Raw genomic sequence first — 25,073 nt, forward strand, 5'->3', positions numbered from 1 at the left:
CTAATATTTAAAAAAGTCAAAATGACCTATGATATAATTTAAAATAGAGGGAGTAATTAATAGAACTGAAATTAATTATATTGCTACTAGCTGGACGGTAGTACTTTGTTTCGCAGGGCTAGGTTCCATCTGACTGATGAGACGACAGGGCTAGCTGTTATTGCGAGAACACAATTAGCGAGGGCACTGGTGAGATCAAGCATGTACATGGTGAGATCACCACGACATGCATGGGATGTTTGCACTGTGCTGCGCATGCAGCATGCTGGACCTGCGGACTGCAGAAGCTGGTCGAGCTGTCCAACAGCATGTGGGCCCAACTCAATAGTAACAACTTTGTTCATTTTTAAGCTAATTAGTTTGTCCCAATAAACGTCATATATGTCTTTTTTTTAAAAAAGGGTAGCAGTGCTGGTGTATATCCTGATTGACAAACCACATGACACAAAATTTTTGCAAGCACTTCCAATTGATAGGGCATGCATGGGGACAATGTTGATATTATAAATAATGACAATCGTATATTAATTAATCCCTCCATCAGATCAACTTGTTCCTCGCCGTCGCCGATCTTGTCATATAATTAACAGAGAAATACATAATAAAAAAAACACATGCATGCTCAAGTAATAAATTTTAGTAGTTTAAAAATTTCAGGGAGTCGTCCAACACAACTCAAAAATGAAGAGTTCACTGCTCACATTACGAAAATAAAGCACATGTCAGATGCACAGCTGATCAAGTGCCTAGCTAGCTCCTTCATATATATGAATGCATCATGCACATGCTGCTATAGTATGAACCCTAGAAACGGTCACTGAGCCTCCACAATTAACAAAGTGCAAAGTACAAATCACTAGCTCAATAGAAAAACGTAACCGGCCTAGCTCCAGTTGACTTGGACCATGCATCCACACACACACACACACAATGGTAACATACGGCAGTAGAATTGAATATGCGTGTTATTACTTGTTTATGCCGTGCATCGATCTCTATATATGGCTAGCAAACGGCACGCGTCGCAGAGGTCGTGTACAATCTTCAATTTCACATCTGTATGCATCATATATGCACGGTGTCGTGTCAGCCACCAGTAACGTACTATAGTGGCTCATACCCTCCTCAGCTGTTCATCATCAGCACGTACACATGCATATAGTGAGTGAAATTATTGCTTCAACTCCAACGCTTTAGTCGCAGCTAGCTAGCAGTGTCAGAGGTCGGAACTTCATCCATTTTCTAAAAAAAACCTCAATGCTTTCATTATATTATTAGCTCCCGGCCCAGCCTCACACACACGCATAGCATATCAGCAATTCATCGGCAGCTAACTTTTCTTTTCTGTGAAAGTAGTGTAAATTAATTAAAAGACAGGTATATAAACCCTATACTAATACTAGTATAATATTGGGGAGGGTTAGGCCACGGTGCAACAGCGGCGAGGAAACTAATATTTTATGTGAGGGCGAAAGTAATCATAGAGGAGGCGAGTGGGGACATTGACAAGAAGGGAGGGCATATGTGTCCAGCAACCCACAGGGGGTCCTTATATCTACCAAACAGCACACTCCTGCTGCTTGTTGAGTCTTTTTCTCTGGATGCTAGCTAGCTCCAAGAAGATAGCTGCAGATCGAGAGGCATCACCAGCTTTTTCTCTCTTCCATCTGCAGGTACTTGTTGGTTGGCCGGCAACCCATGCAGCATCCATATCTCTTCCTCATCTCTTTGATTCGATCTCTTCTTCTTTGAGGAGTTAGCTTTCCGATCTTATTTGGCCAGCTTGTTCTTGATTGCCTTTTGATTTCTTTGGATTATTTGTTCTTCAAGTACTACTGCATGTGGATACTCATGCATGCTTGCTGACGGTCTGTTGTTGCATGCCGATCTGTCTGGGCACCTGAACCTGACCAGCAGTGACTGACTGACTGACTGACTGATTGATTGATTGGCCTTTGTCTTCAGATTGAGAGCTCAGCTTATTACCACTTATTGCAGTAGTAGCAGCTTAATTGATTCAGTTTCATTTGCCTTTTGGTTCTAATTATCATCGTCTTCATCCTTCTCTCATCATCAGACTCAGATGCCCTCGATTTTAATCTTCTCCATACAAATATCATTTCTTGATTTGCTCGTTGTTGACTGCATCTTCATGATTTTTTGATGATTTCAAGATCCTTTCTGATTTGTTCACTCAGTCATCAGGGACAGGAATTATGGATCGACATATGGAAGATTCGAGCACGTTCCTCCAGTGGGCAATGAACCAGCTGCACCATCAGCAGCCCTCCGCCGCCGCCGCAGCTTCTGCATACCAGGACGGAGCTGGTGCCGGCGGCAGCGGCGCCGCCGGAAACAGTGAAGCTGTCTTCCCGTCGCTCCAGGCGCTCCGCAGCGGAGCCCCCCAGACCCAACCCCAGCCCGTGGCCGCCAGCGTCCGAGTCCGCGACCTGACGGTGCAGGTGGACCACCGGACCAACAGCTCCAGCTCCGGCGACAGCCCGGGCGGAGGCGCTGCCATGGACCACGACGCGACCACCGGGTGGTCCCCCCACACCGCCCGCTCCAGGACCACCGGCCTTGGCGGCGGCAGCAACAGCAGGCCCATGAGCTGGAACTTCAGCGCCGCGGCGGCGCAGCCAGCAGCGTGCGAGAGCGGCGGCGGCGCCGCGCTGCCGGACGCCGCTGTGGCCGCGAGGGCGGTGCAGCTGCCATCGGCGGGGAGGAGAGGGGGCGGCAGCGCGGCGCCCGCTGCTGCTGCTGCTGCGGCGCCATCGTCGTCGCCGGGTCCAGTGCAGGACCACATCATCGCGGAGCGGCGGCGGAGGGAGAAGATCAACCAGCGGTTCATCGAGCTCTCCACCGTCATCCCCGAGCTCAAGAAGGTTACTAGCTCACCATTTCTTTCTTTTCTTTTTTGATGACTGATTCAGCTATCAGCTGTCATGAGATAGCTAGTTGTTGATATAATCTTCTCCTTCTTGTTATTTTCTTCTTCTCCTTGTTCTCGTCCTCCTACCTCTTTTGTCATTTTTGTTCTTTAATTTCATGCTTGTTTTCAGCCATCTCATCAAGGGGTTAATTTTCAGCTTTGACATGGCTCTTGGTGAATCTCACATGTTGGATCGGACCAAGATTGCATGTACATCATCCCAATAAAAGTGCATGTATTTACCGGCACTGTTGTTGCCCAATCATTTACTGATATAGTACAAAGAAAAGCGAGCTAGCACCTAGCAGATTAGGTTCTTAGCAGCAAAAGTGCAAGCATGGAGCGCATATATTCTTGGTTTCAAGAACAAATTTCAAAGTTAAAAATTGTATTATGCTAGGAAAATTTCAGCTACTACAGTGCACTTATTATAATAACTTGATCGGTAATGGAGCAAGCATGGATCATTTATAATTACTTGGATCATCACTAATTAACTACATCATGATCTTGATGTTGCAGATGGACAAGGCGACCATTCTTGGGGACGCGGTGAAGTACGTGAGGAAGCTGCAGGAGAAGGTGAAGACCCTGGAGGAGGACGGCGCCCACAGCGCCGGCGGCAGCAGCAGCATGGTGCAGTCGGCGGTGCTCGTCAAGAAGCCGTGCCACCTGCAGCCCGAGGACGAGGCCATCATGGCGAGCGGCGGCGGCGGCGACGGCGGTCAGCTGCCGGAGATCGAGGCGCGGCTGTCGGAGAAGAGCGTTTTGGTGCGGATCCACTGCCGCAACGCGAGGGGGCTTCTGGTGAGGGTGATATCGGAGGTGGAGAAGATGCACCTCTCCATCACCCACACCAACGTCATGCCCTTCCCCGCCTCCACCGCCATCATCACCATCACAGCCAAGGCGAGTATGAATAATTCATCATATTTCTTTTTAAAAAAATCATCATAGGATCCATCGATCTGCACTACGTACTGTAAATACCAATCAATTAATCAATTGCACCATGCATGCATTCATGGGCAACAACCGACAAGCTAGTATGCATATGCATGCAACTAGAGAGCAAGCAAATAATGCTAATATTATAATATATGTACTGTCTTTAATTTGAGTAGTGTGCACCATTTCGATATTATTACCTTATGGGTATTCCTCTATTTAATAACATTTATCATTGTATGGACATGTGTTTTTTCTTCTTCTCAAGGTACTCCACTCATGGTAGATCTTGAGGGATCAATGGATGATTACACGAGGAAAAAACAAGATTAGGCATATATAAAAAGGAAACACAATTACTACATATTTAGGGTAAAAACATTTTAGATGTGTTAGGGGATTAAAGGCAATTGCACAAGGTGCAATATATATGCATGTATTTGGCATGAACTGCTAGTTAAAATATTAGGCGCTCATTAGTTGTGGATTGGTCAAGTCAGCTGGCAGATGAAATTTTCGTCTGTTAAAAAGTTTATAAAAAGAATTGACTTCGGGCCGGTGTGCTTGAGTAGTTGAAATAATAGCAGATGAAACAAAATGATGTGGGAAGATAGTTGATATGAAGAAACTGTCAAAAGGGTGGGGTGACAATTTGTAAAATGTCAAAATGCATAAAAGCTGCTTTCACATCCCTTTTGTAATATAAAATGTCAATTTAAGGGGACAATGTGATCCGACTTCAACCAATAATATCCAACATAACACACTAATACTATGCACTGAGAGTGATACCTTGACTTATGAAAAGTTACCATTCTATGCCATATTGCTTGGGTAACAATTTTCGTACAAAGATGATCATATTATCTTTTGTTTGAGATGATAGTATATATGATGTTAATGATACTTAACACATTATTTTGATCAGATTATTGTTCAACTGTCTTTCAGGTGGAGGAGGGGTTCATTGCCACAGTGGATGAGATAGTGAGAAGTATTAACTCCGTGCTACACCAACATTACAGCAGCAGTTCTGAAGAAACAAGAGGATAGAAAGTAGACAACAACCGCTAGCTAGCTTATTTCCTAGGGGGAAAAAACTAAGAAGAGGATCACTACTGCAGCCATGCTTCTCTCCATCCATGAGGTGAAGGGCATCAAATAATTGAGCACGCAATTAAGCCTCTTTATCTGATGATATAATAACATGAGATCAGACACAGAAACTCTCATCAGGTAAACTATGACGAAAAGATGGCATGCATCAACATGTTGATCAATGACGAGGATCGATTTCTCAACCACAAGTTGCAAGTTTCGGCCTAGCCGTACACTCATGCAGTTGCTCAATCAAAATCATTGATGAGAGCATCAAAATGACCTTTTGCTTCATGCATGTCAAAAGAGAACATGCATGTTATTTAATACTGTTTTTTTGCAAGTTAAAATGTCTGCATCAAACCCTTTCATATATATATGTACACACTTGCTATCGATAATATTTCTGGAAAATACAACGATTAGCTGGATCAGAATAGGGCTAACAAATCCAATATGATCTCGATCTGATCTTATACCAAATAATTACGTCATTTATTTTAGAAAACCATCAATCTGGATTTGTTTTAAATTAGTATATATAATCAGGTATGCAATCTTCTCTGAGTCATGTATGAGTCATCAGTCATGCATCCAAAAGAAAAATATATATTTCTATCGTATAAAGGTCGTCTGATCCTCACAAAAAGAAAAAAAATATTATAAAGGTGTATGGTTTAGTACTGTACGTGTTAGTTAGACGCTCTTTAATTATGTAGCGTTTGTTTAAGAGATATCGCGTGATCTGTACAGCACGTACTGAAGATACGGAAGCTCCGGTCAGAAATTTAATTAAATTAAAGATCTCTCGATCCAATTGTTTTTTGTGGTGAGATACAGGGAAAGCTGTTGAGATTTGCAGTGCAAAGTTGGCACAGTACTGTTTGCATAAAATGCAACATGTCTTTGGTTGGCATAGCAAGCCAAGATCGAAGATATGATCATCGATCAGGTACTGCATGCAATTGTATTATATATTCTGCAGTTGTTGCATACCAATATATACCATCATGTCATGGATCATGTGTGTGTACACATTAATATACGTGATCAAGGAATAAAGCATGATGATTTAGCAGCCTTAACGACGATTTCGAGAGATTTGTTGCAATCATATATTGGATTATTCTTTTTTTCCTTGAGGAAGCATCGTGGTGATGAACACACCATCTTCGTTCCTTCTTCTGGGGACCCGGCCGTCTGGTCGTTGCCGGACAAGAAATACTCTAATGACACAAAGGGTACAGTACCAAACTGGAGGGACATGAACTAAAAAATATTCTGAATTGAGATCAGTTGGCAGATCAGCAGATCTCAAGCAACTATATATTCTTTTCAACTTTTGATCGCCTAAAATAAGAAACTATCGTTTTGGTATAAAATAAGAAACCATTATATTAATTTGTTTATTATGTATCAGTGCAAAAGTTACACTTTAGTTTAGCTAAAGCTAAGCTAGTTAAAAGTATACTATAACATCTATATCAGTAGGCAATTGGGCACATGCATGGCTGGAAGCAGGTTTCAATAATTGGTGGATTAGCCATGCTGCCCTGGAATATTTTATTATTATTGCCAATGAAAGTTTATTAGTTTGGAGGCTGCAGGGTACACGCCATTCAAGTGTTTAGTTGTGACTGGCTGCATGCATAGCTGACTGTAGTAAAAGGAAAGCTCCATCATCGTCTCAAAAGAAAAAAGAAACGAACACGCCGTTAGCTTTCTGCATGGCTGTGCCCTGAATGATTTGGTCATCCATCGATATTGCAAAACTGAACATGAGCTCTGAGCCGTAAGTGCAGAGATCAGATCTGATGGAGGCAGCACATCCTCTCCTACTTGAATGCTTGTATTGCAGAAGTTCTGAAGGAAAAAAAACAATATAATGCAGTACACGCTTTAAAAAAAAATTCCACATTCTAAGTGAAGTGCAATCTAAAAAAGATCGATGGTCCAGACTACTGAAAGAGAGGACCAGACACTAACATTCATATATATATAATATCTACTGGTCAAACTGACACATAAGTTTTTGATTTAAACATTGGCACGCGCGGTCCCCAAACTGACTGCTATTTTTTTCGTAATATATTTAATTTTTAGGGTGAAGAAAAAAATATACTACTATAAAAACTACTTTGCAAGGCAGATATCATTTCAAATATCAAAACTAAAAATTATAAAGAAAATTGCAATCAAAGTTTATAATGGTTGCCTTGCAAGTAACCTAAAGGATGCTCAACTTTTTACTAGATGGAGTAGCTGGCTGAGTGAAAACTAGCAACCTCTGGAGATGGTTCTCAGTTGAAGATGCAATCTGAATTAATTGTACTGGACCAAAAAAACTTGAATCTACTCCCAAAGAAAAAAAAATACCTTCTTGCCCATATCAGAGAGTCAGTGTCGTCAGTGGTCACTAGTAATAATATATTTTTTGCGGTTTTTATGATGCTAGCTTTCATGTGGCATCTGCAGCTGCTTTGATACCCGACCCAGCAGCTTAACTGTAGGAGAGGAGTAGCTCATCACGATCACGCACGAACCCCCCCGTGACGGGTTTGATGTGACTAATTAAGGCAGCGAAGCTACCATCAGTTGCAGTGTTTAGAGGTTTTTTTAGCCAGCTAAAAGTCGGCTAGTTAAAGTTTAGCTGGGGTGTTATCCTACCCTTGGGCCTCCTTCCTTCCTCCTCCCTCCCCTTCGGCCTCCGCTCGACCGCATGCTGCCGCGCCGTCATCCGGCCGCACCAGCCGCTGCCCCCGTCGTCCGGCAGCACCCGCCGCCGGTCCATCTGGCCGCGTCGCCGTCCTGCCGCTCGTCTTGCTGCGCCGCCAATCCACGTTGGGGCCGCGCGGGTGGCCGCGCCTCTCGTCGCATGCTGGTGGCGGCCGCTGCACTGCGCTAGAGCCGCTTCACCCCTCCACGCCGGCCACCACCTCGCCTTCACGCGCCGCCGCTCCAACCCCGGCGGCGGCCCCCACGGCGGCGGTAGGTCCTGGACGGCTCCATGTCGCATTGATTGGAGTGATTTCTGTTGGGAATGAGCGAGGGTGTTTTGGTCTTTTGTTGGTTTAGGCTAGTTTAGGGTAAACCAGCTTAAGGAATGAATGTTTAGCCGGCTAAAGTTTAGTTGGGTCCTATTTCGATCGCCAGCTAAATAAAGCTTGTGTCACTGAACTCAACCACTTGCCCTGATCTCCAGATTGTTTATTGCATTCGGTCGCCATTAAAGGTTCTTGCTGAGATTCATGCATGCTTTGCTTTGGATCGAGCAGCGTACGTACAGTGTTCTCCAGCCCCATAGGAGTAACCTTTGCCAGGATAACATTGTTTTCTTGCATTGCATAATGAAAGCAACGCTACTGCCAAACATGCACTGCATCTGGTTACATCGAGCACTAACAATCTGCGGATACAAACGATCCAACTGTACCAGGCATGCTGTCATGAAATAAAATCACCATTCTTTTCTACATGCTGTCGTTAGGTGAATACTAGAAACCATCCTTTTTCACCTCATCCAATCTTGTATGTAAAGATCTCTATTGAGATCATACAGTCAATCGGATAAGGTGCATAGGGCAACACACATCAGAGAGACAGACCCATCTGTTCAGAAGCAACTTTTATTACCACACTTTCCTTTTTTTCCTTTTTTTTTTCGGCGACCACATATTTATCCTTTTTAGTACAGCCGTGTAGGTTATTCACGCCATGTACACAGTATTACAGAGAAATTACAGCAAGGCTTTCCAGGAAGCCAAAACACAGCACATGTCTTTCTATGTTGGGGTTGGACATCTGCTAGATGGCCGGTCTCACTTGTTGATGAAAGAGACGCCCTTCTGGATACTCTCGGCCAGCTCTTTCTTTGCCTTCTCAAGACCAGCTCTGCATGATAGTGATGTGTGATGAAGATGAAGCGTATGTAGATCAGTAGAGCTCTATGATATCAAATAGGATTGGACTAGGTAGGCCCCGAGCTGAGCAAGTTAAAACATGTTGCAACTCATCTTTGGGTCTAATATTTCTGCAGTTTCCATGTAAATTTTTGCCTAGGACCAGTGCTGGAACCCAGGCAGCACAGGTCACAGATCCGCCACTGTAAATATGGTATGTTGAAACAGGTTTGAATATAATCTGGCAATGTTATGATTGTGATCACTATATTCTAGTATATGACAGTGTTACTGACTGTGAGCCATAGGTCCATGTCCAGCAGAAAAGAACTCATGAAACTGGCTTATTGTCAGTATCTACTACCATATGAAGGGTCCAATCATGATTCACAAAGAGTAATATGAACACAAATTTCAGACAAAGTAAATTCGCTGAGGCAGTTGCCTGCCCCTGGTGTTGACTGATAGAGAATATCTATCCTAAATGCATGCCGGGAACAGGAATACTTCCAAGTTTCAAAAGTAGAGGGTGCAGACCTTTCGAACTCATTCAATGGCCCAAGTGGCAATATTTCCTCAACACCAGAGCGCCCTAACCGCACTTTGGATGCAAAGAAAGGTAGCTCCGTCACCTTCAATCACAAGACAAGGAAGACAGAATTCACAAATCAGAAATACTATTTAGTGAAGGTGGTTAAAACACAAATTGAATCATGATTATATTCAGTATACACGAAAGAAGAAACCTGAGAAGCAACATAAGAGCACTCCACTATTCCGGCATCACCACGCAGTCCTCTCAGGCATGCATCTGCAAATTTAGCAGCTGCATACGCCTACAAAGCAAGTTTCAATGTTAACTGAACCAGCACTACAAACTACAAACTGTGGACACTAATCTTGATACAAGTGGCAGAAACAGACCATTGAAAGAGTCGCTGATCCTGCTCCAGCTTTAGCCTGAAACATATACGGTATGAGATAAAAAAATGATTTTTTAGTATTGACCGCATTACAGTCAAGAACAGTTTCCAGAACTATTATTGAGAGAAGTATGAGACCTTCACTAAACTAGTAACACCAAAACCTAGCACCTGGCATATGGGTAAAAAGCCATGCACCTAATCTTGCAGTTAACATCATGAAGATGCCATTGATATGCATATACGCACCCAATTAGTCTTGTATATCCAATATAATGACTGTCCAGAGTCCAGACGTTCATATATCCATTTTACTAGTGATCTGACTCTTATACTCTCAAAATTAAGCATGCCAATTCTTTTTTTCAGCTTTGTTAATCATAGAACTAAACAGATAAAACCAGTGCGCATAGTAGATCTAGGGCTGAGGAAATGCAAAAGGGCCTGTGCAATTGACTTTTCTTTCATCCTTGTGTATAAGAGATACAGAATTAGACGGCAAGGAAAAGCATACCTCAACTACTTCTGTCCCACCATTCTGTATGCGAGAAGTGAGGTGATTAACCTCTTCTGACGTGAGTGAGCAGGCAGGATTCACCTATGTATAAAATAAAATGGTGAAAATTGAAATTGATCCCCTACTATTTCCAGACCTGTGAAATAATTTTCAATAATTTTGTATCACTTCCAATTATTCCTAAGTCCTAACCTGTGAAAGGAGTGGTAATATTGTAACTCCAGCATGCCCACCAATGACAGGAACATTGACTTCTCTGGGATCAAGTCCAAGAACCTCTCCCTGCAAAACAGAGGTGAATCATAGAAATTAACCATATAGAAACTAGTATCACCATAATGAACCATGGCAAACTCTGCTTATGATTTGAAGCGCATACCACAAAAGTGTTGGCTCTCACTACGTCAAGTGTTGTAACCCCTAAAAGGCGCTTAGGATCATATGTGCCAGCTTTCTTGAAAACTTCAGCAGCAATGGGAACAGTGGAATTGACAGGATTACTGATCACGTTCACAATTGCCTTAGGGCAGCATTTTGCAATTCCCTCACAAAGAGTACGGACGATTCCAGCATTGATGTTAAACAGATCATCCCTTGTCATCCCAGGTTTCCGAGGGACACCAGCAGGAATTACCACAAGATCCATCCCAGTTAGAGCATTTTCTAACTGTGGTTGGCCCAAGAATCCACGCACCTGTAGAATCTCAAACCTAAGTAAGTACATCCAGTAATACTAGCATTTACGATTCAAGAATCCAATGGATAACAGAACAAATGCAGAGGGCACTCAAGAAAATCTCAGAACTAACAAAACTGAATCCAAGGATAGTTACACACTTGTTAGAAAAAACTGCAAGCAGGATGTTGTTTTTAACAAGGCAAAATTAACTCTCCTATGCAGATTCTGTTCAGGGCCACACAACATACTCGCTTCTAAGTGTTGTTACAGAAGGGTCAGGGGAGTGGGACGGGTACATTATGTGTACTGTATGCCGCCTTTTGGAGACAGCTACAGTGAAAATCTCTGTTAGGAATGGATGCAAGTTTAGCAATAGAAAGGCTTTTTCTATAATGAACCTTTTCATATTGTTAAGCCTCTAATGTTCAGAGATGGTGTACTGGCTGTGTGGAAAGACAGTCCACATAATACCAAAAACTTAGTAACAAGAAACGGATCTGCACATCTCCGTAGGTAGTGGCTGGGATTTGTTACTCCATTATCTAAAAATGTGACTGTATAAGTTGAGATTTGAACAATTATCACTGAATGGTCAGGTACTAAGTCTCTTTCAAGGCTTTCAGTAGAAATTCTGACATGACATGATTAACACAACTCCCAGGTAAATTTCACAGGGAAATTTTATTTTTTTCATGAGTTAAAGAATTATAACAGCAAGCTGGTTAATCTCAACTTATATGCTCTTAATATTAACCTAAGAGTCACAAGTGCAGTAAAAAGACCTACGTGCAGCACTTATATCCTCTAAATATTAACCTAAGAGTCCATAAAGGAACTAATGGTAATAAGGCCTACTAGCATGCTGGTGTCAATCTATCTTCTGAATTTGCCAGAATCTCTTAAAATGATTTTTTTATAAAAAAAATGGGATACACGCAATGGCAAGAAGCATACCACAGCACCAGTATTCATGTGGCTAATGTCAGCCGTGACACCAGGTGCGTTGACGACATCATATAGATGGAGCACCGAAACAAGAGGGTTCATCTTCATCAGTAGCGCGAGTGGCTGCCCGATCCCACCAGCTGCGCCCAAGATTGCGACCTTGAAGCCTGGCGCCGCCCCTTTTGCACGGCAAATGGATCCCCTCAGGAGGGAGACCTCCTCCATCTTGAAAACAAAGCAATGGTAGAGAATTTAGCAGATAGTTAAAGCAGATCTCAGAGAAGAAGGCAGTACATCAATCAAAAGATTTAAGGTACAGCTGAGCCTAGACTCAAGTCTGAAGGTATAAACTCGTAGATAGCCCATACCAGGTATAATTATCAGGAGAACTAACTTGAACACAATTCTAAAATCACTAAGACAGGCCGGTGGCAATCAAATATGCAGGTACCCAAAAGGGACAGCTTGGGTTCATTGCCAGATTCAAGTTATGTTTGCTAGAACTTTGAAGTGTGTGTCATGTGTGGTTTATCAGGTACTGGCATTCAACTATCAACAGCTAAGCAGAAAAATTATGGATTGATGTAATTCCTGATGGTATTTGATACGAGATTGAAACGGACTCTACTATTTATCAGCACTGTGCTCATTTGCGCACACGAATCGTTCATCCGCAAATCAGTACCCATGTGACTGTGAGAGAAATTTCGGGGCCCCCCGGACCAAAAGGATCGTCCTTTGACGCCAAAGATCCCAGCTTTCGTGGAGCGGCGGCCGCCTTCGCCGGGCAAATGAGACGAGTCCCTTGACCATTGACGGCGGGTCGGACGGAGCTTGGTTCTCCGCGGCAAGCCCGAATTCACAGCGAAAGCTGGGCGACTAGGAGGTTCTAGAGACGGGAAGGGCAGGCGACGGTGAAAGCGAAACCAAGCAGTCCGCCATCACTCCCTGATCCGGAGGACCCCGGGCAAATCAGGCGAAGCGGAGAGGGGCCCAAGGAAAAAGGGAGAACGCGGTGACGAACCTGAGGGTGAGAGGAGGCGGGGTCCGGGCGCAGGTGGGAGGCGAGCGTGGCCATCCGCCTGGCCGCCGCCGCGTCGGCCCCTTGCTGCTCCATGGTTGCCTTGGAGTTGCAGAGGCAGAGAGTCTCGCAGGAAGAGGAAGAGGGTGTCTGTTGCGAAACGTAGTAAGGTGTTCGCGGGACGATGCGTGCACGTTTCCGACGGAGTTGGTTGTGCTATGGTATGGGCCGTATGGGCAGGAAGGCGGGCGGTGCGCAGAGAAACTCTGTCGTCCCAAAATATAGGTTGATTTAGTTTTTTTTAGATTCGTAGATAATTTAGATCAAGGCAGAGAAATTGTAACACCCAAATTTTTAAAGAATTCAAATTCATTAAAATTGGTTCAATTAGGATGTCATTTAAAATTCTTAGGCATATTAATTTTCTTTTTTTCTCCAAATTTAATTAATTCATCATAGGAGTTTATTGTACATTCATGCTGGTGCATTTATTTTGATTGCTTGAGTTTGAATCAAATTTGAATTTCAAATTCAATTTTCAAATTTTCGAAACCTTACTTTTCTCTTTTTCTTTTTCTTCTCTTATCTTTCTGATGGGCCACACCCTTCTTTCCCCTTCTTCCTTTTCTTTCGGCCCAGCCGCACAGCAGCGTCGTCGGCCCGCTCCATTTTTTCGCCGGCCCGCGAAACTCCCCGCTCCGTTTTCTCCCTCGCCGGCCCAGCTCTCCTCGCCCGCTCGGCCCACCGCTTCGCCTTTCCTCCGCGGCCCACGAAGCAGCGCGGCCTGCTCCCCTTCCGCCGATCTGATGGGTGGGACCCACCCGTCATCCCCGTCCTCCGGCCGTATCCGGCCGGGACTCCTCCCCCGACCGCGCCGGACTCCGCCGCCTCCGCAACCACCTCGCCCCCGCTCCGATTTCCTCGGGCGTTCAAATCCGAGGCCGCCCCTATCTCCAAGCGTGCCGCCCCTATTTAAGCCCCCCCCCCGGCCTTGAACACCCCGCGCCAGCACCGAAACCCTAGCCGCCGCAAGCTCCAGCGCCGCCGCCACTTCTCCGCCGCCAAGCGCCGCCCTCCGGTGAGCCTCGGTCATCATGGACCGCCAAAACGAGAACGCCGTGCTTTCCTCTTGCTTCTGGTGTTCTCCGCGTGCGAAACCGAGCCCCGGAGCGCCGTTTCGGCCAACTCCGGCGACCCCGCCGCCGCTCGCCGTCGCCGCCGCGCTACCGCCGACGACCGCGACCGTCGGATCCAGATCCGACGGCTCGCAGCGGGTCAACCGAACCGCGTACCGGTCAACCGCGTCGCGCCGCTGTTCTTTTTCACTTAAGCCCTCGCCTTTTCCGCAAATCAACCCGCGGTCCAGATCACGTTGAAAATATTTACAGATCTGCCCTCGCGTTTTTCGGTTTAAGCCCTGAGTTTTCTACAAATCAACCCGCCGTCCGTTTTGGAGTTTTTGCGCGTTAAACCTTCGGTTTATACGCGTAATTACGTATAAGTCCTCGGTTTTTTTCGCAGCTTGACCCTAGGAGTTTTGTTTTTCTCGCAGAAAAGCCCTTGGATCTTGTTTTAATCATATCTTTTGCATCTTAACTCCGTTTTTCGCGTCCTTTATATCCACGTGTTCGTTTTAAAGCATAGATCAATTTTACAAGCTTGTTTTCTCTGTTTAATTGTGATTGGTGTACTGTTTCTTACATTTTGCTCATGTTTGCTTGTATGTGCTCGTGTGACGCGTGTAGACGTTCAACAGTTCGAGGGATTTGAAGATCAAGCCTTCGAGGAGTACGAACAGCAGGAGCAAGGCCAAGAAGGCAAGTCGTGTCCTTGATCACTACTTTTCCGTCCTATACATCTTTACTTTCTCGTACTCAACATTTATGCTATGCATATGTTAAGATTAAATTCATGGGTCCCAATTAAGGTTCGCCTAGATTGAAACTACATTTGCCTTGACCAACCAGGTTTACCTTTTATCTTGGGTAGCTCATGCTTAGTGCTTACTTGGTATATGGTGGTTTAACTAAACTCAATGTTTAATCTTGCTTTACTTCTGTTATACCTTTTATTAATACAAGATCACTATTGTTTAATCGGAACATGGAGAACCACCCAGGAAAACAGTGCTACCACAAGACTAATGGCTCTGGTCTTGGCTGAATAATTAGAAACTCTAGTTTGGGGTAATCTTACCGAAAGGGCAAGAGGGGATGCGTTGATGGGATATAGCACTCGCTCTCGGGGGAAGTGGGCTTGGCTAAGACACTATACCCACTAGGGGACTGCTATGTTCTACTTCGACCTGAAACCTTAGCGGGTTACCACATTGCTAGCGAATCTTTGTAAAGGCCTCGTAGCGTCCCTATGCAATCACACCTCGGAAGTGTGGTATGTTGCCTTGCAAACACCGCATGGTTGGGTCCAAAGTTCTTTTGAACTTTTACGCGACTTGTGGGTAAAGATGTGCCACCTCTGCAGAGTGTAAAACTGATCGATCAGCCGTGCTCACGGTTAAGAGCGGCCTGGACCCTCACATGATAATATTATCGGAAGATGGATTTAAATTGTTGTCATTTCATGCATATGTTGTTTACTTTATTTATGCTCATGTTTAATTTCGAATGGTATAAACTTATACTTAGTTAATTGCTAAATAAAACTTGACCAACTGAATTAAAAGCTGATGCCAATTAAGCCTTAGCCATACCTTGATTTTCCTTACACTACACTATTCCCCACGACTTGTTGAGTACCAACCATAAGTGTACTCACCCTTGCAAAACCGCTGTTCAGACCAAGCTAATTTGGAGGAGTATCTGCACGACTTTGAGGAGTTCTAGGCGTACGGTTCATCAGTCAGCTGCCTATGGTGTCGTCGTCGTCTTTGGAGTTCCGCTGCGTAATAATTTAGGTTTATGTTTTATTGAGACTTTCGGTCATGTAATAATATTTAATACTCCCTTTATTCGCTTTAGCACTGTCTTTATTATTCACTATTGTCGTACATGTGTGTAACTTAATCCTGGCGCACATGTATTTAATACACTCGATTTTTTTCTTAAAATCAGGTGTGACAGAAATTGCCTTCGTTTCGGTCTTGGTCTCATTTGCATTTGTTTCCCCTTTACCTTTGCAACACGATCTCATGGAGGGCCATGGAGTATCTTCGGTTGGTGGTGACTATAGTTCGTTCCATTTCTTTACTGCTCCTCTCCTCTGGTTGAAAATTCTGTTGACTACCAACTAAAGCTGCCTCGTATACAGCAGCCATAAAAAAAACGGGGGGCTGTTAGATTTCCTTTTGGAAATATTCTGATCTCGCTACAATAATTGACTCTTGAGGTTAAGACATAGTAACATTCTTGACAAAGATGGTTAAAAGAAGAACAATTTCTAAAACAGTGCCGTACAACAACACAACAGATGTTGGTATACATAAGTTGATTTTCTATACAGTTTATAACAATAATCAGTCAATCACTCTCTCCACACTGTCTCTGAGATGCAGGCATTGCCACACTAACTAATCCAAGCGTATCAGAGGGCACAATTGGGTATTGACAACACCAGGAGTGGTTAAAGGCACCAAAGTCAACTTGCTGCTGGATCTTCGTCTGCCGTACCTTCCACATGAGCTGGGTGAGATGAACATGTAAAACTTATCTGCAATTGCAAATTGAATGCTCCTGGATCTTCGTCTGCCGTACCTTCCACATGAGCTGGGTGGGATGAAAATGTAAAACTTATCTGCAATCGCAAATTGAATAATGGCCGTTAGCATCCCAACAACAAACTTGCAAACTTTTTCGAAATCGAGCTCCATGATACTGCTTACCATGGTATATTGGTTTTCTCCAATGCTTCATCATTCAGAGTCCATCTTGTGCCCCCCATATGCATAGACCTCGTGAATGAAGGGGAAAAGGCAACGGAATTGTTAGGTCACGATGAATCACTTTGAGCGGCATCAAGACCCAGCAGCATCGGGCTATATATATCAATGCATGCCTTTTTCTTTGTAAGCATGCAATTGTTAGCGGAAGGTCATGAAAAAACTATTACTGTAAATCATCATCCATTTATCATGACTTCCTTTTATTTAGCACTTCATGCATTGATGGTCTTGGTCTCCACACACGCTCCATGGCAAACGCAAAAAGGGATTAAGTCATCCAGATAAAGGCTGAGAGGATAAACTTGTTGACCATATGTTTTACAACAGGTAGTACGTCTGAAAGCTAAGATAGTCTACTGCCTAGCAAGTTCGAGGCAAACCTCAGCCTCATAGGTTCTTCATTTCTTCAAACTTTGGTGAGCGTTATATTATTTTTTGTTGCAGAGCCTGAGATGCCCGCAAAAAACTGACCAGCTCCTGGATTTTGACACCCTTCTCATATATGATTTCAGTATATTTCAGCTTCCGGCATTGGAACCGCACAAGGTTCCCAAACCGAGGATATGTCTTCTTCAGCTTGGCCTTTCCTTTCCGTCCCATGGAAACTTTTGGGAGCTGTCTCCACCAAACAAAGGACTCGTAAGTTACAAGCCAATGGAATTATGGATTTTCTCCTAATTTTGCTTTTAAAAATTTTAAAACCCAATGGACATTTCTTCCAGAACTTCTCAAGTATGCAAATAGTCAACCCAAAAACATAATTCAACTTCTGCGACAGCAATTCTTTCACTTCTGTGGTAATGTAACTGGTCTGTTCTCACAGACTTCTCTAATCCTGGATCAGAGGTGTTGTGTGCAACTCGACAGTACAACAAGAAACATATGAACATATAGAGTAACCACAAAATTCAGGACAAAAGATCATCATTAACAAGACGGGTGTTCTAACTGGGTGCAGATATTTGAAAGAAGAAAGCCCGAGCAATGCTGCTTCATCAGAGGAGAAAACTAAATCAGAGTTTAGAGCTGTATACTGTTGATATCAGCAACAGGCCCTAGTAAGGCGGTTTATATTGCAAAAATGCTGGGCTGGTGGTGAGAATTAAACAACAAGCAACATAGGGGTGAACAAACTAAGCACCATACATCCATACTAGAGATCAGTATTAATACAGCCTAATAGCAAAAGATCCGATGATGAACTTAACAAGTGTGGAGTTGAAAGGTCTGACTATATCTCCGTAAAGAAAGAAGGGTGTACTGTTTTAAGCTGCCCCATCCTCGGATCCCTTGCAGTACCTTCAGAGTACTTTCAAGTTTCAATAGCAAAAAATCATCTGAGACATGTATGCAGGTCAACACGTGTCACGTAGTCAGAGTAGATAAAGAAAAATGTTAAGTACCCGTACCCAGAAATCCTGCAAAATAAGCTCCTCCAGATTTGGAGACTTGTGCAGAAATCTCCCAAGAGCCTTCAATTTATCAGCATCCCGTTCGCTGAAGAAACAGTAGCTGAGAGACAAGGTTCTCAGGTTGTCGAACATTGGGAACTTATCTAACTCGTTATCTAAGAAAGCCTGAAACAGAGAAGCAGAAACAGACTTGAGTCAATAACGAAACTGATCTAGTTCAGTAGGTCTTGCACAGAGTTCTGACGGTGGTGGTGAAATCTTCAAATGAGCTTTACTAGTTATGCATGGAACAGAGACGGCTGTAGCATGGAAGAAAGGCATACCATTGCTTGAAAGAATTGCAACTCCAAACTTGTCACACTGAATAGACTGCCAAGAAGAATGGCTTCAGTTCTTGGAGATAACTGTTCAGGCATTACAGAAATTGATGCCTTGACAAGGGAATTTCCTGCCTCTAACGACAGACCATTGTTGTAGCAACTAGAGTCCAGGAACATGGAAGCTAGACAAGGAGCCCTGACGACCAATGTATCTGCAACCCGACTTGTACAAGCACGAACTACCAAGTTCCTGAGCGTGTCGGATTGAACGACAGCAAAGTTGTTGGCACAGTTGTGGAGGAGCAAATCTTCCAGGACTGGGCATCCAGAACTGAGCCGCTCCGAGAAGCAAGGGTCCAAAGACACCCACAAGCTCCAAGCTTTTGAGGAGATGAAAGCCGGAGCCAAGGCGGGGGATCTGGAAGTGGTACCTGAAGATGTCGCGGTAAACACGAATCTGGAACACAGGAGGCTGGCACTTGATGCCACGGCGGACCCATCTCTCGGTGTCGCGACACAGATCGGGAAACTCAGTAGCCCAAAACAAGTCGAGCCGGAAAGCGTCCAGGCAGCGGGCGTTGTTGAGCATCAGCAAGTTGTTGGTGAAATCCTGCAGCTTCCTCCACCAGTGGCCTCCTCTGAAATCGCTGCTGCTGAACGCCACAGATCCATCCACCTCTTAGACAGCACGGTGGTCTGCACCGCCTGCCGGGACGGGAGGAAGGAGAGGACGTGGCAGAGGAGCTCGTCCGACAGGGCGCTCAGCCGGTCCGGTGCCGAGCCGCGGGCCGTGCGGGCCTGCTTGGCGGCGGCCGCCTCCATCGCAAGAAAAGCCCCGTCCGGAACCCGACCACGGCCGCGGCCACCTCCGATCCGGTCGCCGGAGGAAGAGGCAAAACCCTCACATACGGAGGTCTCGTGCCTCCCGGCGGCGAGGAAGACGAGCGACAGCTGCTGAATCTGATGGCCCAGCAGCCAGCAGCAATCGCCTCTCACTCTTCTCACTCTCTCTCTCTCTCCCATACGGATGGGCCAATGGGATCAGGCGGGATACGGCCCGTTGAAGCACCGGATGAATCGTTGGGCCTCCAATTGGCCCAGCAGACAACCCTAGTGGCCGATCTCCAACCGGTTAGGGTGATCATTCGGACGGGACTTTTCTATGCATCGCGGGACTCAACTACTCCCGCTAAATTCAATGTCCTAACGTCGCTGACACCCTCATAATTTATAAACTACGATTTCCTCCGTTCCAAATTACGATTCGTTTTGGATTGTAGAAGTACATATTTTTGATATATATATATATTATGTCTATATATACGTAGAAAATGCTATGCAACTAGAAAAGCCAAAGTGAATAGTAATTTAGGATAGAGGGAGTATTTTATAAGTTATAACTTAGGCCCTCTTTGGCATGGCTCCAACTCCGAGTAGAGCTGCTCCACTCCAGAACTCCAGAACTAAAATGGTGTGTTTGGTTAGATGGGTGCTCTCAGCTCCAAAAAAGATCAATTTCAATGTGTATTGCCATTGTTGCCCCCAATTTAGGCCCCACTTGTCATCCTCCCCAAGCACCATCCATCTCTCTTGGTCAAGTGAGCGTCTGCCCCTCCACGCAATCCCAAGGGCCTTGGCTATGGCGCCCCCCTCCACTCCGGCAGCCCAGTCCGACCGTGCCGCGCTCCTCAAGGCCTTCGACGAGGCTTGCACGGGCGTCCGCGGCCTCGTCGAGTCCGGCGTCTCCTCCGTCCCCGCGCTCTTCGTGCACCCGGACCCCTACGCCTCCGCGCCGCTCGCGCCCCCGGGCATCTCCATCCCCGTCGTCGACCTCTCACTCCCCGCGCCCGCCGCTGCCAAAGCCGCCCGCAGCTGGGGCTTCTTCCACATCATCAACCACTACCAAGCCCTCGGCGTCCCAGAGGACTACCCCGCGCGGGCGCTCACCGCCGTGCCCGCCTTCAACAAGCTCCCGGCCGTCGAGCGATCCGCGCACTACGGCCGCTCCATGACCGGCGGGGCGGCGGCGGCCTTCGGCGGCGGGGCGAGACGGGCCGGCGGCGGGGCTCGGCGGAGGGGCGCGAGGGGCGGCGGCGGCCTTCGGCGGCGGGGCGAGACGGGCTGGCGGGGGGGCTCCGCGGAGGGGCGCGAGGGCCGGCGGCGGGGCTCGGCGGAGGGGCGCGAGATCCGGCGGCGGGGCGTTGTGTCCGGCGGTGGGGTGAAGTCACGGGAGAGGAAAGAAGCAGAGGCGCACGGGAGAATGGAAAGAAAGAGGCAAAGATGAAACATTATTTTTGTGTAATCAGTGGCAGTGGTGGGTAATTACCCACCAACTCCACGAGGAGGTTCAAAAGAGGGGGTTTTGGAGCAGCAAAAGAGGTGCTCCAAAACTCCACCCTCATTTGTACTACAGCTCCATGGAGTTGGCAGCTCTGTGGAGTTTTGGAGTTAGGGTGTTTGGCTATTTTTTTTGCTAGAGTCGCTGGAGTTGTGGAGTGGAGCTGTGCCAAACAGGGCCTTATTTGCTTAGGGTGTGTTTGGTTTTGGAACAATGTGGGTTGTGTTGGAGCCGACCTCCTTTTATGGGTTGGAGTCAACCCATCTCATGTTTGGATGAGAGGGACGGAGAGGGATGGTTTGGGCCCAATTTTTTGTTTGATTGGAGGGACTGAGAAGGTTGGGATGGATGGTATTTTCACACCGTTAGTTGTGGGTCCCACCTATCAGCTACAGGCCCACATGTCATCCTCACCCACCTTATCTTCTTCCTCTGGCCACTCTCCCTCTCCCCCGCGCCGCCGCCCCTCTGCACGTGCGGCCACCGCTCCTCCCTCTCCCCCCGCGCCGCTCCTCCCCTGCGCCGGCTGCCGCCCCTCTCCTGCGCTGCTCCCTCCCCACGTCAGCCGCCGCTCCCCTCCCTGCATCCTCCTCCGTTCCTCCTCGGGCGAAGGGCGGTGGCGAGGATAGCGGGAGGAGGCGGGGCCGGTGGGAGGGTGGAGGGGCCGGGTGGAGGGCATCAGGCAGACGGCGGACAGGTGGCGGGGGCGTCAGGCAGGCGGCGACGTCGATCGAGGCAGATGCGGGGGCAGGGAGGTACGCGCACGGGAGAGCACGACGCTCGTGCGGGTCGAGTGCGTCCGCTCGTTTTGGGCGGACACATTCAACCCGCATCTACGGGGAATATTTCTTACAGGGGACGAATCCAACCTATTCCATTTCCAACCAAACGTGGGACGATTGGGGTCGAACCCGTTCCGACCCACATCAACCCGGTAACCAAACACACCCTTATGCTTGCACTCGTGCCTGCATGTACTTATTTGCATAGCGCTAAAGGTTATAGCTGTCGCTATAGCTGTATTTAGCGGCTATAGGTTGAGGCTATCCGCACTCGGAGCCTGCAAAGACGCCTCAACTGGAAAGATAGAGGTGCATGCACTGCACTGCAGCACGCTATCCCCATCTCCACTGAAGCGTTCGCTACAGGAAACCTAGATACCCAGCATTCGGCCCCGCTACGCTATGCTCTCTCTTCGCATACCACGGGCCCCGCCCACCCCACCGCGCCGCCCGATCTCTCTCTCTCTCCCAGGCGTGATACAGGCGATGCGGCAGCAACATCCATATCCTCCAGCGCCTGTAAAAGTTCTTCAGACAAGTGGGCCAACCCCTTTACCACGTCCTTTGCAGACCGCCGCGGTGCGGTCAGCCTCAGGAGCACTTCATTGTATTGCGACTTCTACACGAATAAGCTTTAGCTATTGTGGCGCTACACTTTAAAGAAAGATTATCTTGAAACCCGCCATAAATTTAGTAAACCGTACCTTATTAATATTATTATTTCAGCTGTACACATACCCACTACCTCCCACCATACCCCTGGCGGCGTGAGATGGGCAGGTGGGTGAGGGGGGATTCACTCCAGGGGCGGACGGCGTGAGATGGGCGGCGGGCGGATCGAGAGAGGGCGGCGGGAGCGGGCGGATCGAGAGAGGGCGGCGGCGGCGGGCGGAGGGAGATAGGGCGGCGGCGGCGGGCGGATCGAGAGAGGGCGGCGGGAGCGGGCAGATCGAGAGAGGGCGGCGGCGCGGGCGGAGGGAGAGAGCGTGCGGCGGCGGGCGGAGGGACAGACGGTGGCGGCGGCCGAAGGAAAAAGCGGCGGCGGCGGGCGGAGGCAGATGGGCGGCGGCGGCGGCGGGCGGCGGGAGCTGGGTGGCGGCGGCGGGCGGCGTGAGTCGGGCGGGAGAGAGACCTGTGGGCGGGTGGGTGCGGTGCGGGTGGATCTGGCGTCGGTGCGGGGGTAGGGAGTGTCCAGAACCGATTTTAGTCGGTTTTAGGAGGGGGGTGAGGGCCTAAAAGATTTGGACCTCCTAAAAGATTTTAGTCACTTTTTAGGAGGAGTGTTTGGCACTTTAGGCAGTTTTTAGTCACCTTTTAGGAGATAAGGTTTTAGGAGGAGGGAAACAAACAGGCCCTTAGTCTTGTCCCAAGCAGCGTGGAGATTTAGCAAGCAGAGTAGACCGATCCGTTACCATGTCATCTTATATAGCCAACGAAGAGAATAGGGATATACCTACGCTCGCTACATGCCGAGAGCTACATTCGTACTCGTATCCACGTGGAGGCGTCCAGCACCTTGCATCAACATCATCGACCAATTCAATTCTGTGTAGCGGTATTATAGACGGGGACGGCCCAATGCATTTTTCCCCACTAAATAAACAATGAATTCGATCACCATTGCATGATGTTGTACCATAGGAGTACTCTAATACATCAAAGTACTCCGGTTCCGATCATGGATGGATCAAGAAACTCGTGCTAACGAGTAATTTAACATATGTAGGAACTCGTGCCGGCGTCAACCTGTCCGATCAGGACGGGTGGGGCATTATACTGCATGCGCGCGTCATTGTGTATTGGTATAGTAATTAAGCTAGCGGATATAATCTGCAGGGCTTCTTGCAACGCGCAATAAATAAAAAGGATGGCGATTACTCCCTCCATGATTACTCCCTCCATCATGCAAAGAGCAAAGAGCGCTCTTTTAAGTTTATCCTAAGTCAAACTATTTTAAGCTAGATTGACCAAGTTTACAATGAAGATATCAATATTTACACTCTTTGCGGGACCAGAAATCAAGGGTTAGATTCCTCCATAATGCCAATCCAGCAAAGCACCAATAACTTCTGGTCCCTCGTAGAGAAACATGCTCTACGACAAGCACAACACACGTTGCAATTTTATTACTTTACCATAGTAGATGGAGCGGTAACTAGCTAGCTAACCACATTTAGTTGATATAAACCATGCCAGATACCATAGGGAAAGTGGCAGATCCAGGGGGGGCTACGCAGCTCACGGAGCCCACTCTTAAGCCTCTCCTACAAATTTTGACCATGGATAAAGGAGAAGAAGAAGATGTGACACAAATATATCACTACCAGCAGCTATGATCGTCCTCCGTAGGGAAACGTGTTCTACGACAAGCACAACGCACGTTGCAATTTTATTATTTTACTATTATTTTTACTCTAAGCCTCCCCTACAAATTTTCATCATGGATAAAGGAGAAGAAGAAAAGAGAGAAGGGGAAGAAGAGAAAGAGGAAGGAGAAATGGAGAAGGATTGGGTGAACGAGCCCCCTGGGCCCTGGCCCTAAGCTAGCAGACTGCGTCCGCTGGAGTTTTCACGGTGCGTTCGTCGTCTTCTCCCAGTTCGTTGAGCCTGACTGGAATTTCGGGCCGTTTTCTATCGGTACCGCCCATTTTCAGCTGTGCTTTCCATTCTAAAATTAAGGAGCTACGTACCACCAGCTGAAGAGCTAGCTATCTTGTAAATGTGATGAGATCGATCGACGAGATCACTGATGACTATACATACGTATGGATCTTTAGGTGAGCCGGCCCTTAGAAATCAAAATCTACCTAGCAACGGTCCACGTAACTGAACAGTCTTGACATTGCATCAATTTTCAGAACCAAGACTAAAATTGCTCATTCAAGATATGTTACTTACGCTGACCTGCCCTAGAAATCGGTGCATTTTCAGGACCGATCACCAACCCGTCACTACGTTTGGATTGATTTATGCTGCCACATGGAATTTAACGTGCTAGCAGACGGGATTGCCACCTGCCAGCACAAAGGTTCCCTGGAAATACATAATTAGTATAGTAGCTAGCTAATAATGTAGAAACAATTTTTTTGGCACATAATTTTAGAAGCAGTTAAGAAAAATATAAAGATTTAGAGCCCACACTGTGATTGATTTTTTTGAAAGATGGTTTTATTGAGCCAATAAAGAAAGCTATTGTAATTAAGTACTTGTTTTGCTCCTTTTTTTTCTATTTATGTACACCTGAAAAAAAAAGATAACCAGGATATCGCCAAGATTATCGTCGTCGAGCTAGCGCAAGATGCAAAATGACCAAAGACTGCTGTAATGGTACGAGGGTAGCTCTCTTGAACAGAGTATCTCT

General features: G+C 46.5%; 4 protein-coding genes across 6 annotated transcripts in view; 2 read left to right on the plus strand and 2 right to left on the minus strand.

The window, feature by feature from the left end:
- Positions 1-1,543: 1,543 nt before the first annotated feature.
- On the plus strand, positions 1,544-5,100 carry LOC101771720 (anthocyanin regulatory Lc protein). Of its 2 annotated transcripts, none has more exons than XM_022825075.1 (4): positions 1,544-1,673; positions 2,212-2,885; positions 3,455-3,841; positions 4,832-5,100. In XM_022825075.1, exons 2-4 carry the CDS (start codon positions 2,217-2,219, stop codon positions 4,931-4,933), a joined length of 1,158 nt encoding a protein of 385 aa, XP_022680810.1. In that variant the 5' UTR covers positions 1,544-1,673; positions 2,212-2,216; the 3' UTR covers positions 4,934-5,100. The 2 variants fall into 2 exon arrangements, with proteins under 2 accessions (XP_022680810.1, XP_004963288.1); XM_004963231.4 differs by having other exon boundaries at positions 1,567-1,673; positions 2,199-2,885.
- Positions 5,101-8,586: 3,486 nt separating this feature from the next.
- On the minus strand, positions 8,587-13,185 carry LOC101772404 (malate dehydrogenase, glyoxysomal). Its single transcript, XM_004963234.4, has 9 exons — positions 12,966-13,185; positions 11,951-12,166; positions 10,697-11,011; positions 10,510-10,599; positions 10,315-10,398; positions 9,802-9,837; positions 9,624-9,713; positions 9,415-9,509; positions 8,587-8,869 (listed from the first exon to the last, which is right to left on the minus strand). The coding sequence occupies exons 1-9, from the start codon at positions 13,056-13,058 to the stop codon at positions 8,797-8,799; spliced, it is 1,092 nt and encodes a 363-aa protein (XP_004963291.1). The 5' UTR covers positions 13,059-13,185; the 3' UTR covers positions 8,587-8,796.
- Positions 13,186-16,327: 3,142 nt separating this feature from the next.
- On the minus strand, positions 16,328-19,554 carry LOC101773073. Of its 2 annotated transcripts, XM_012844308.2 has the most exons (5): positions 18,596-18,797; positions 18,270-18,437; positions 18,122-18,169; positions 16,801-17,475; positions 16,328-16,712 (listed from the first exon to the last, which is right to left on the minus strand). In XM_012844308.2, the coding sequence occupies exons 1-4, from the start codon at positions 18,767-18,769 to the stop codon at positions 17,284-17,286; spliced, it is 582 nt and encodes a 193-aa protein (XP_012699762.1). In that variant the 5' UTR covers positions 18,770-18,797; the 3' UTR covers positions 16,328-16,712; positions 16,801-17,283. The 2 variants fall into 2 exon arrangements, with proteins under 2 accessions (XP_012699762.1, XP_012699763.1); XM_012844309.2 differs by lacking the exon at positions 18,122-18,169 and having other exon boundaries at positions 18,596-19,554.
- A 677-nt stretch (positions 19,555-20,231) lies between these two features.
- LOC106804215 (receptor-like protein kinase HAIKU2) overlaps positions 20,232-25,073 on the plus strand; it is a 14,858-nt gene continuing 10,016 nt past the window's right edge. The window contains exon 1 of the mRNA XM_022825328.1: positions 20,232-20,607. Coding sequence (XP_022681063.1) covers positions 20,232-20,607 — 376 coding nt within the window. The remainder of the gene's footprint in view (positions 20,608-25,073) is intronic.

The sequence above is a fragment of the Setaria italica genome, chromosome III (assembly GCF_000263155.2).
Source record: "Setaria italica strain Yugu1 chromosome III, Setaria_italica_v2.0, whole genome shotgun sequence".
Lineage (NCBI taxonomy): Eukaryota > Viridiplantae > Streptophyta > Magnoliopsida > Poales > Poaceae > Setaria > Setaria italica.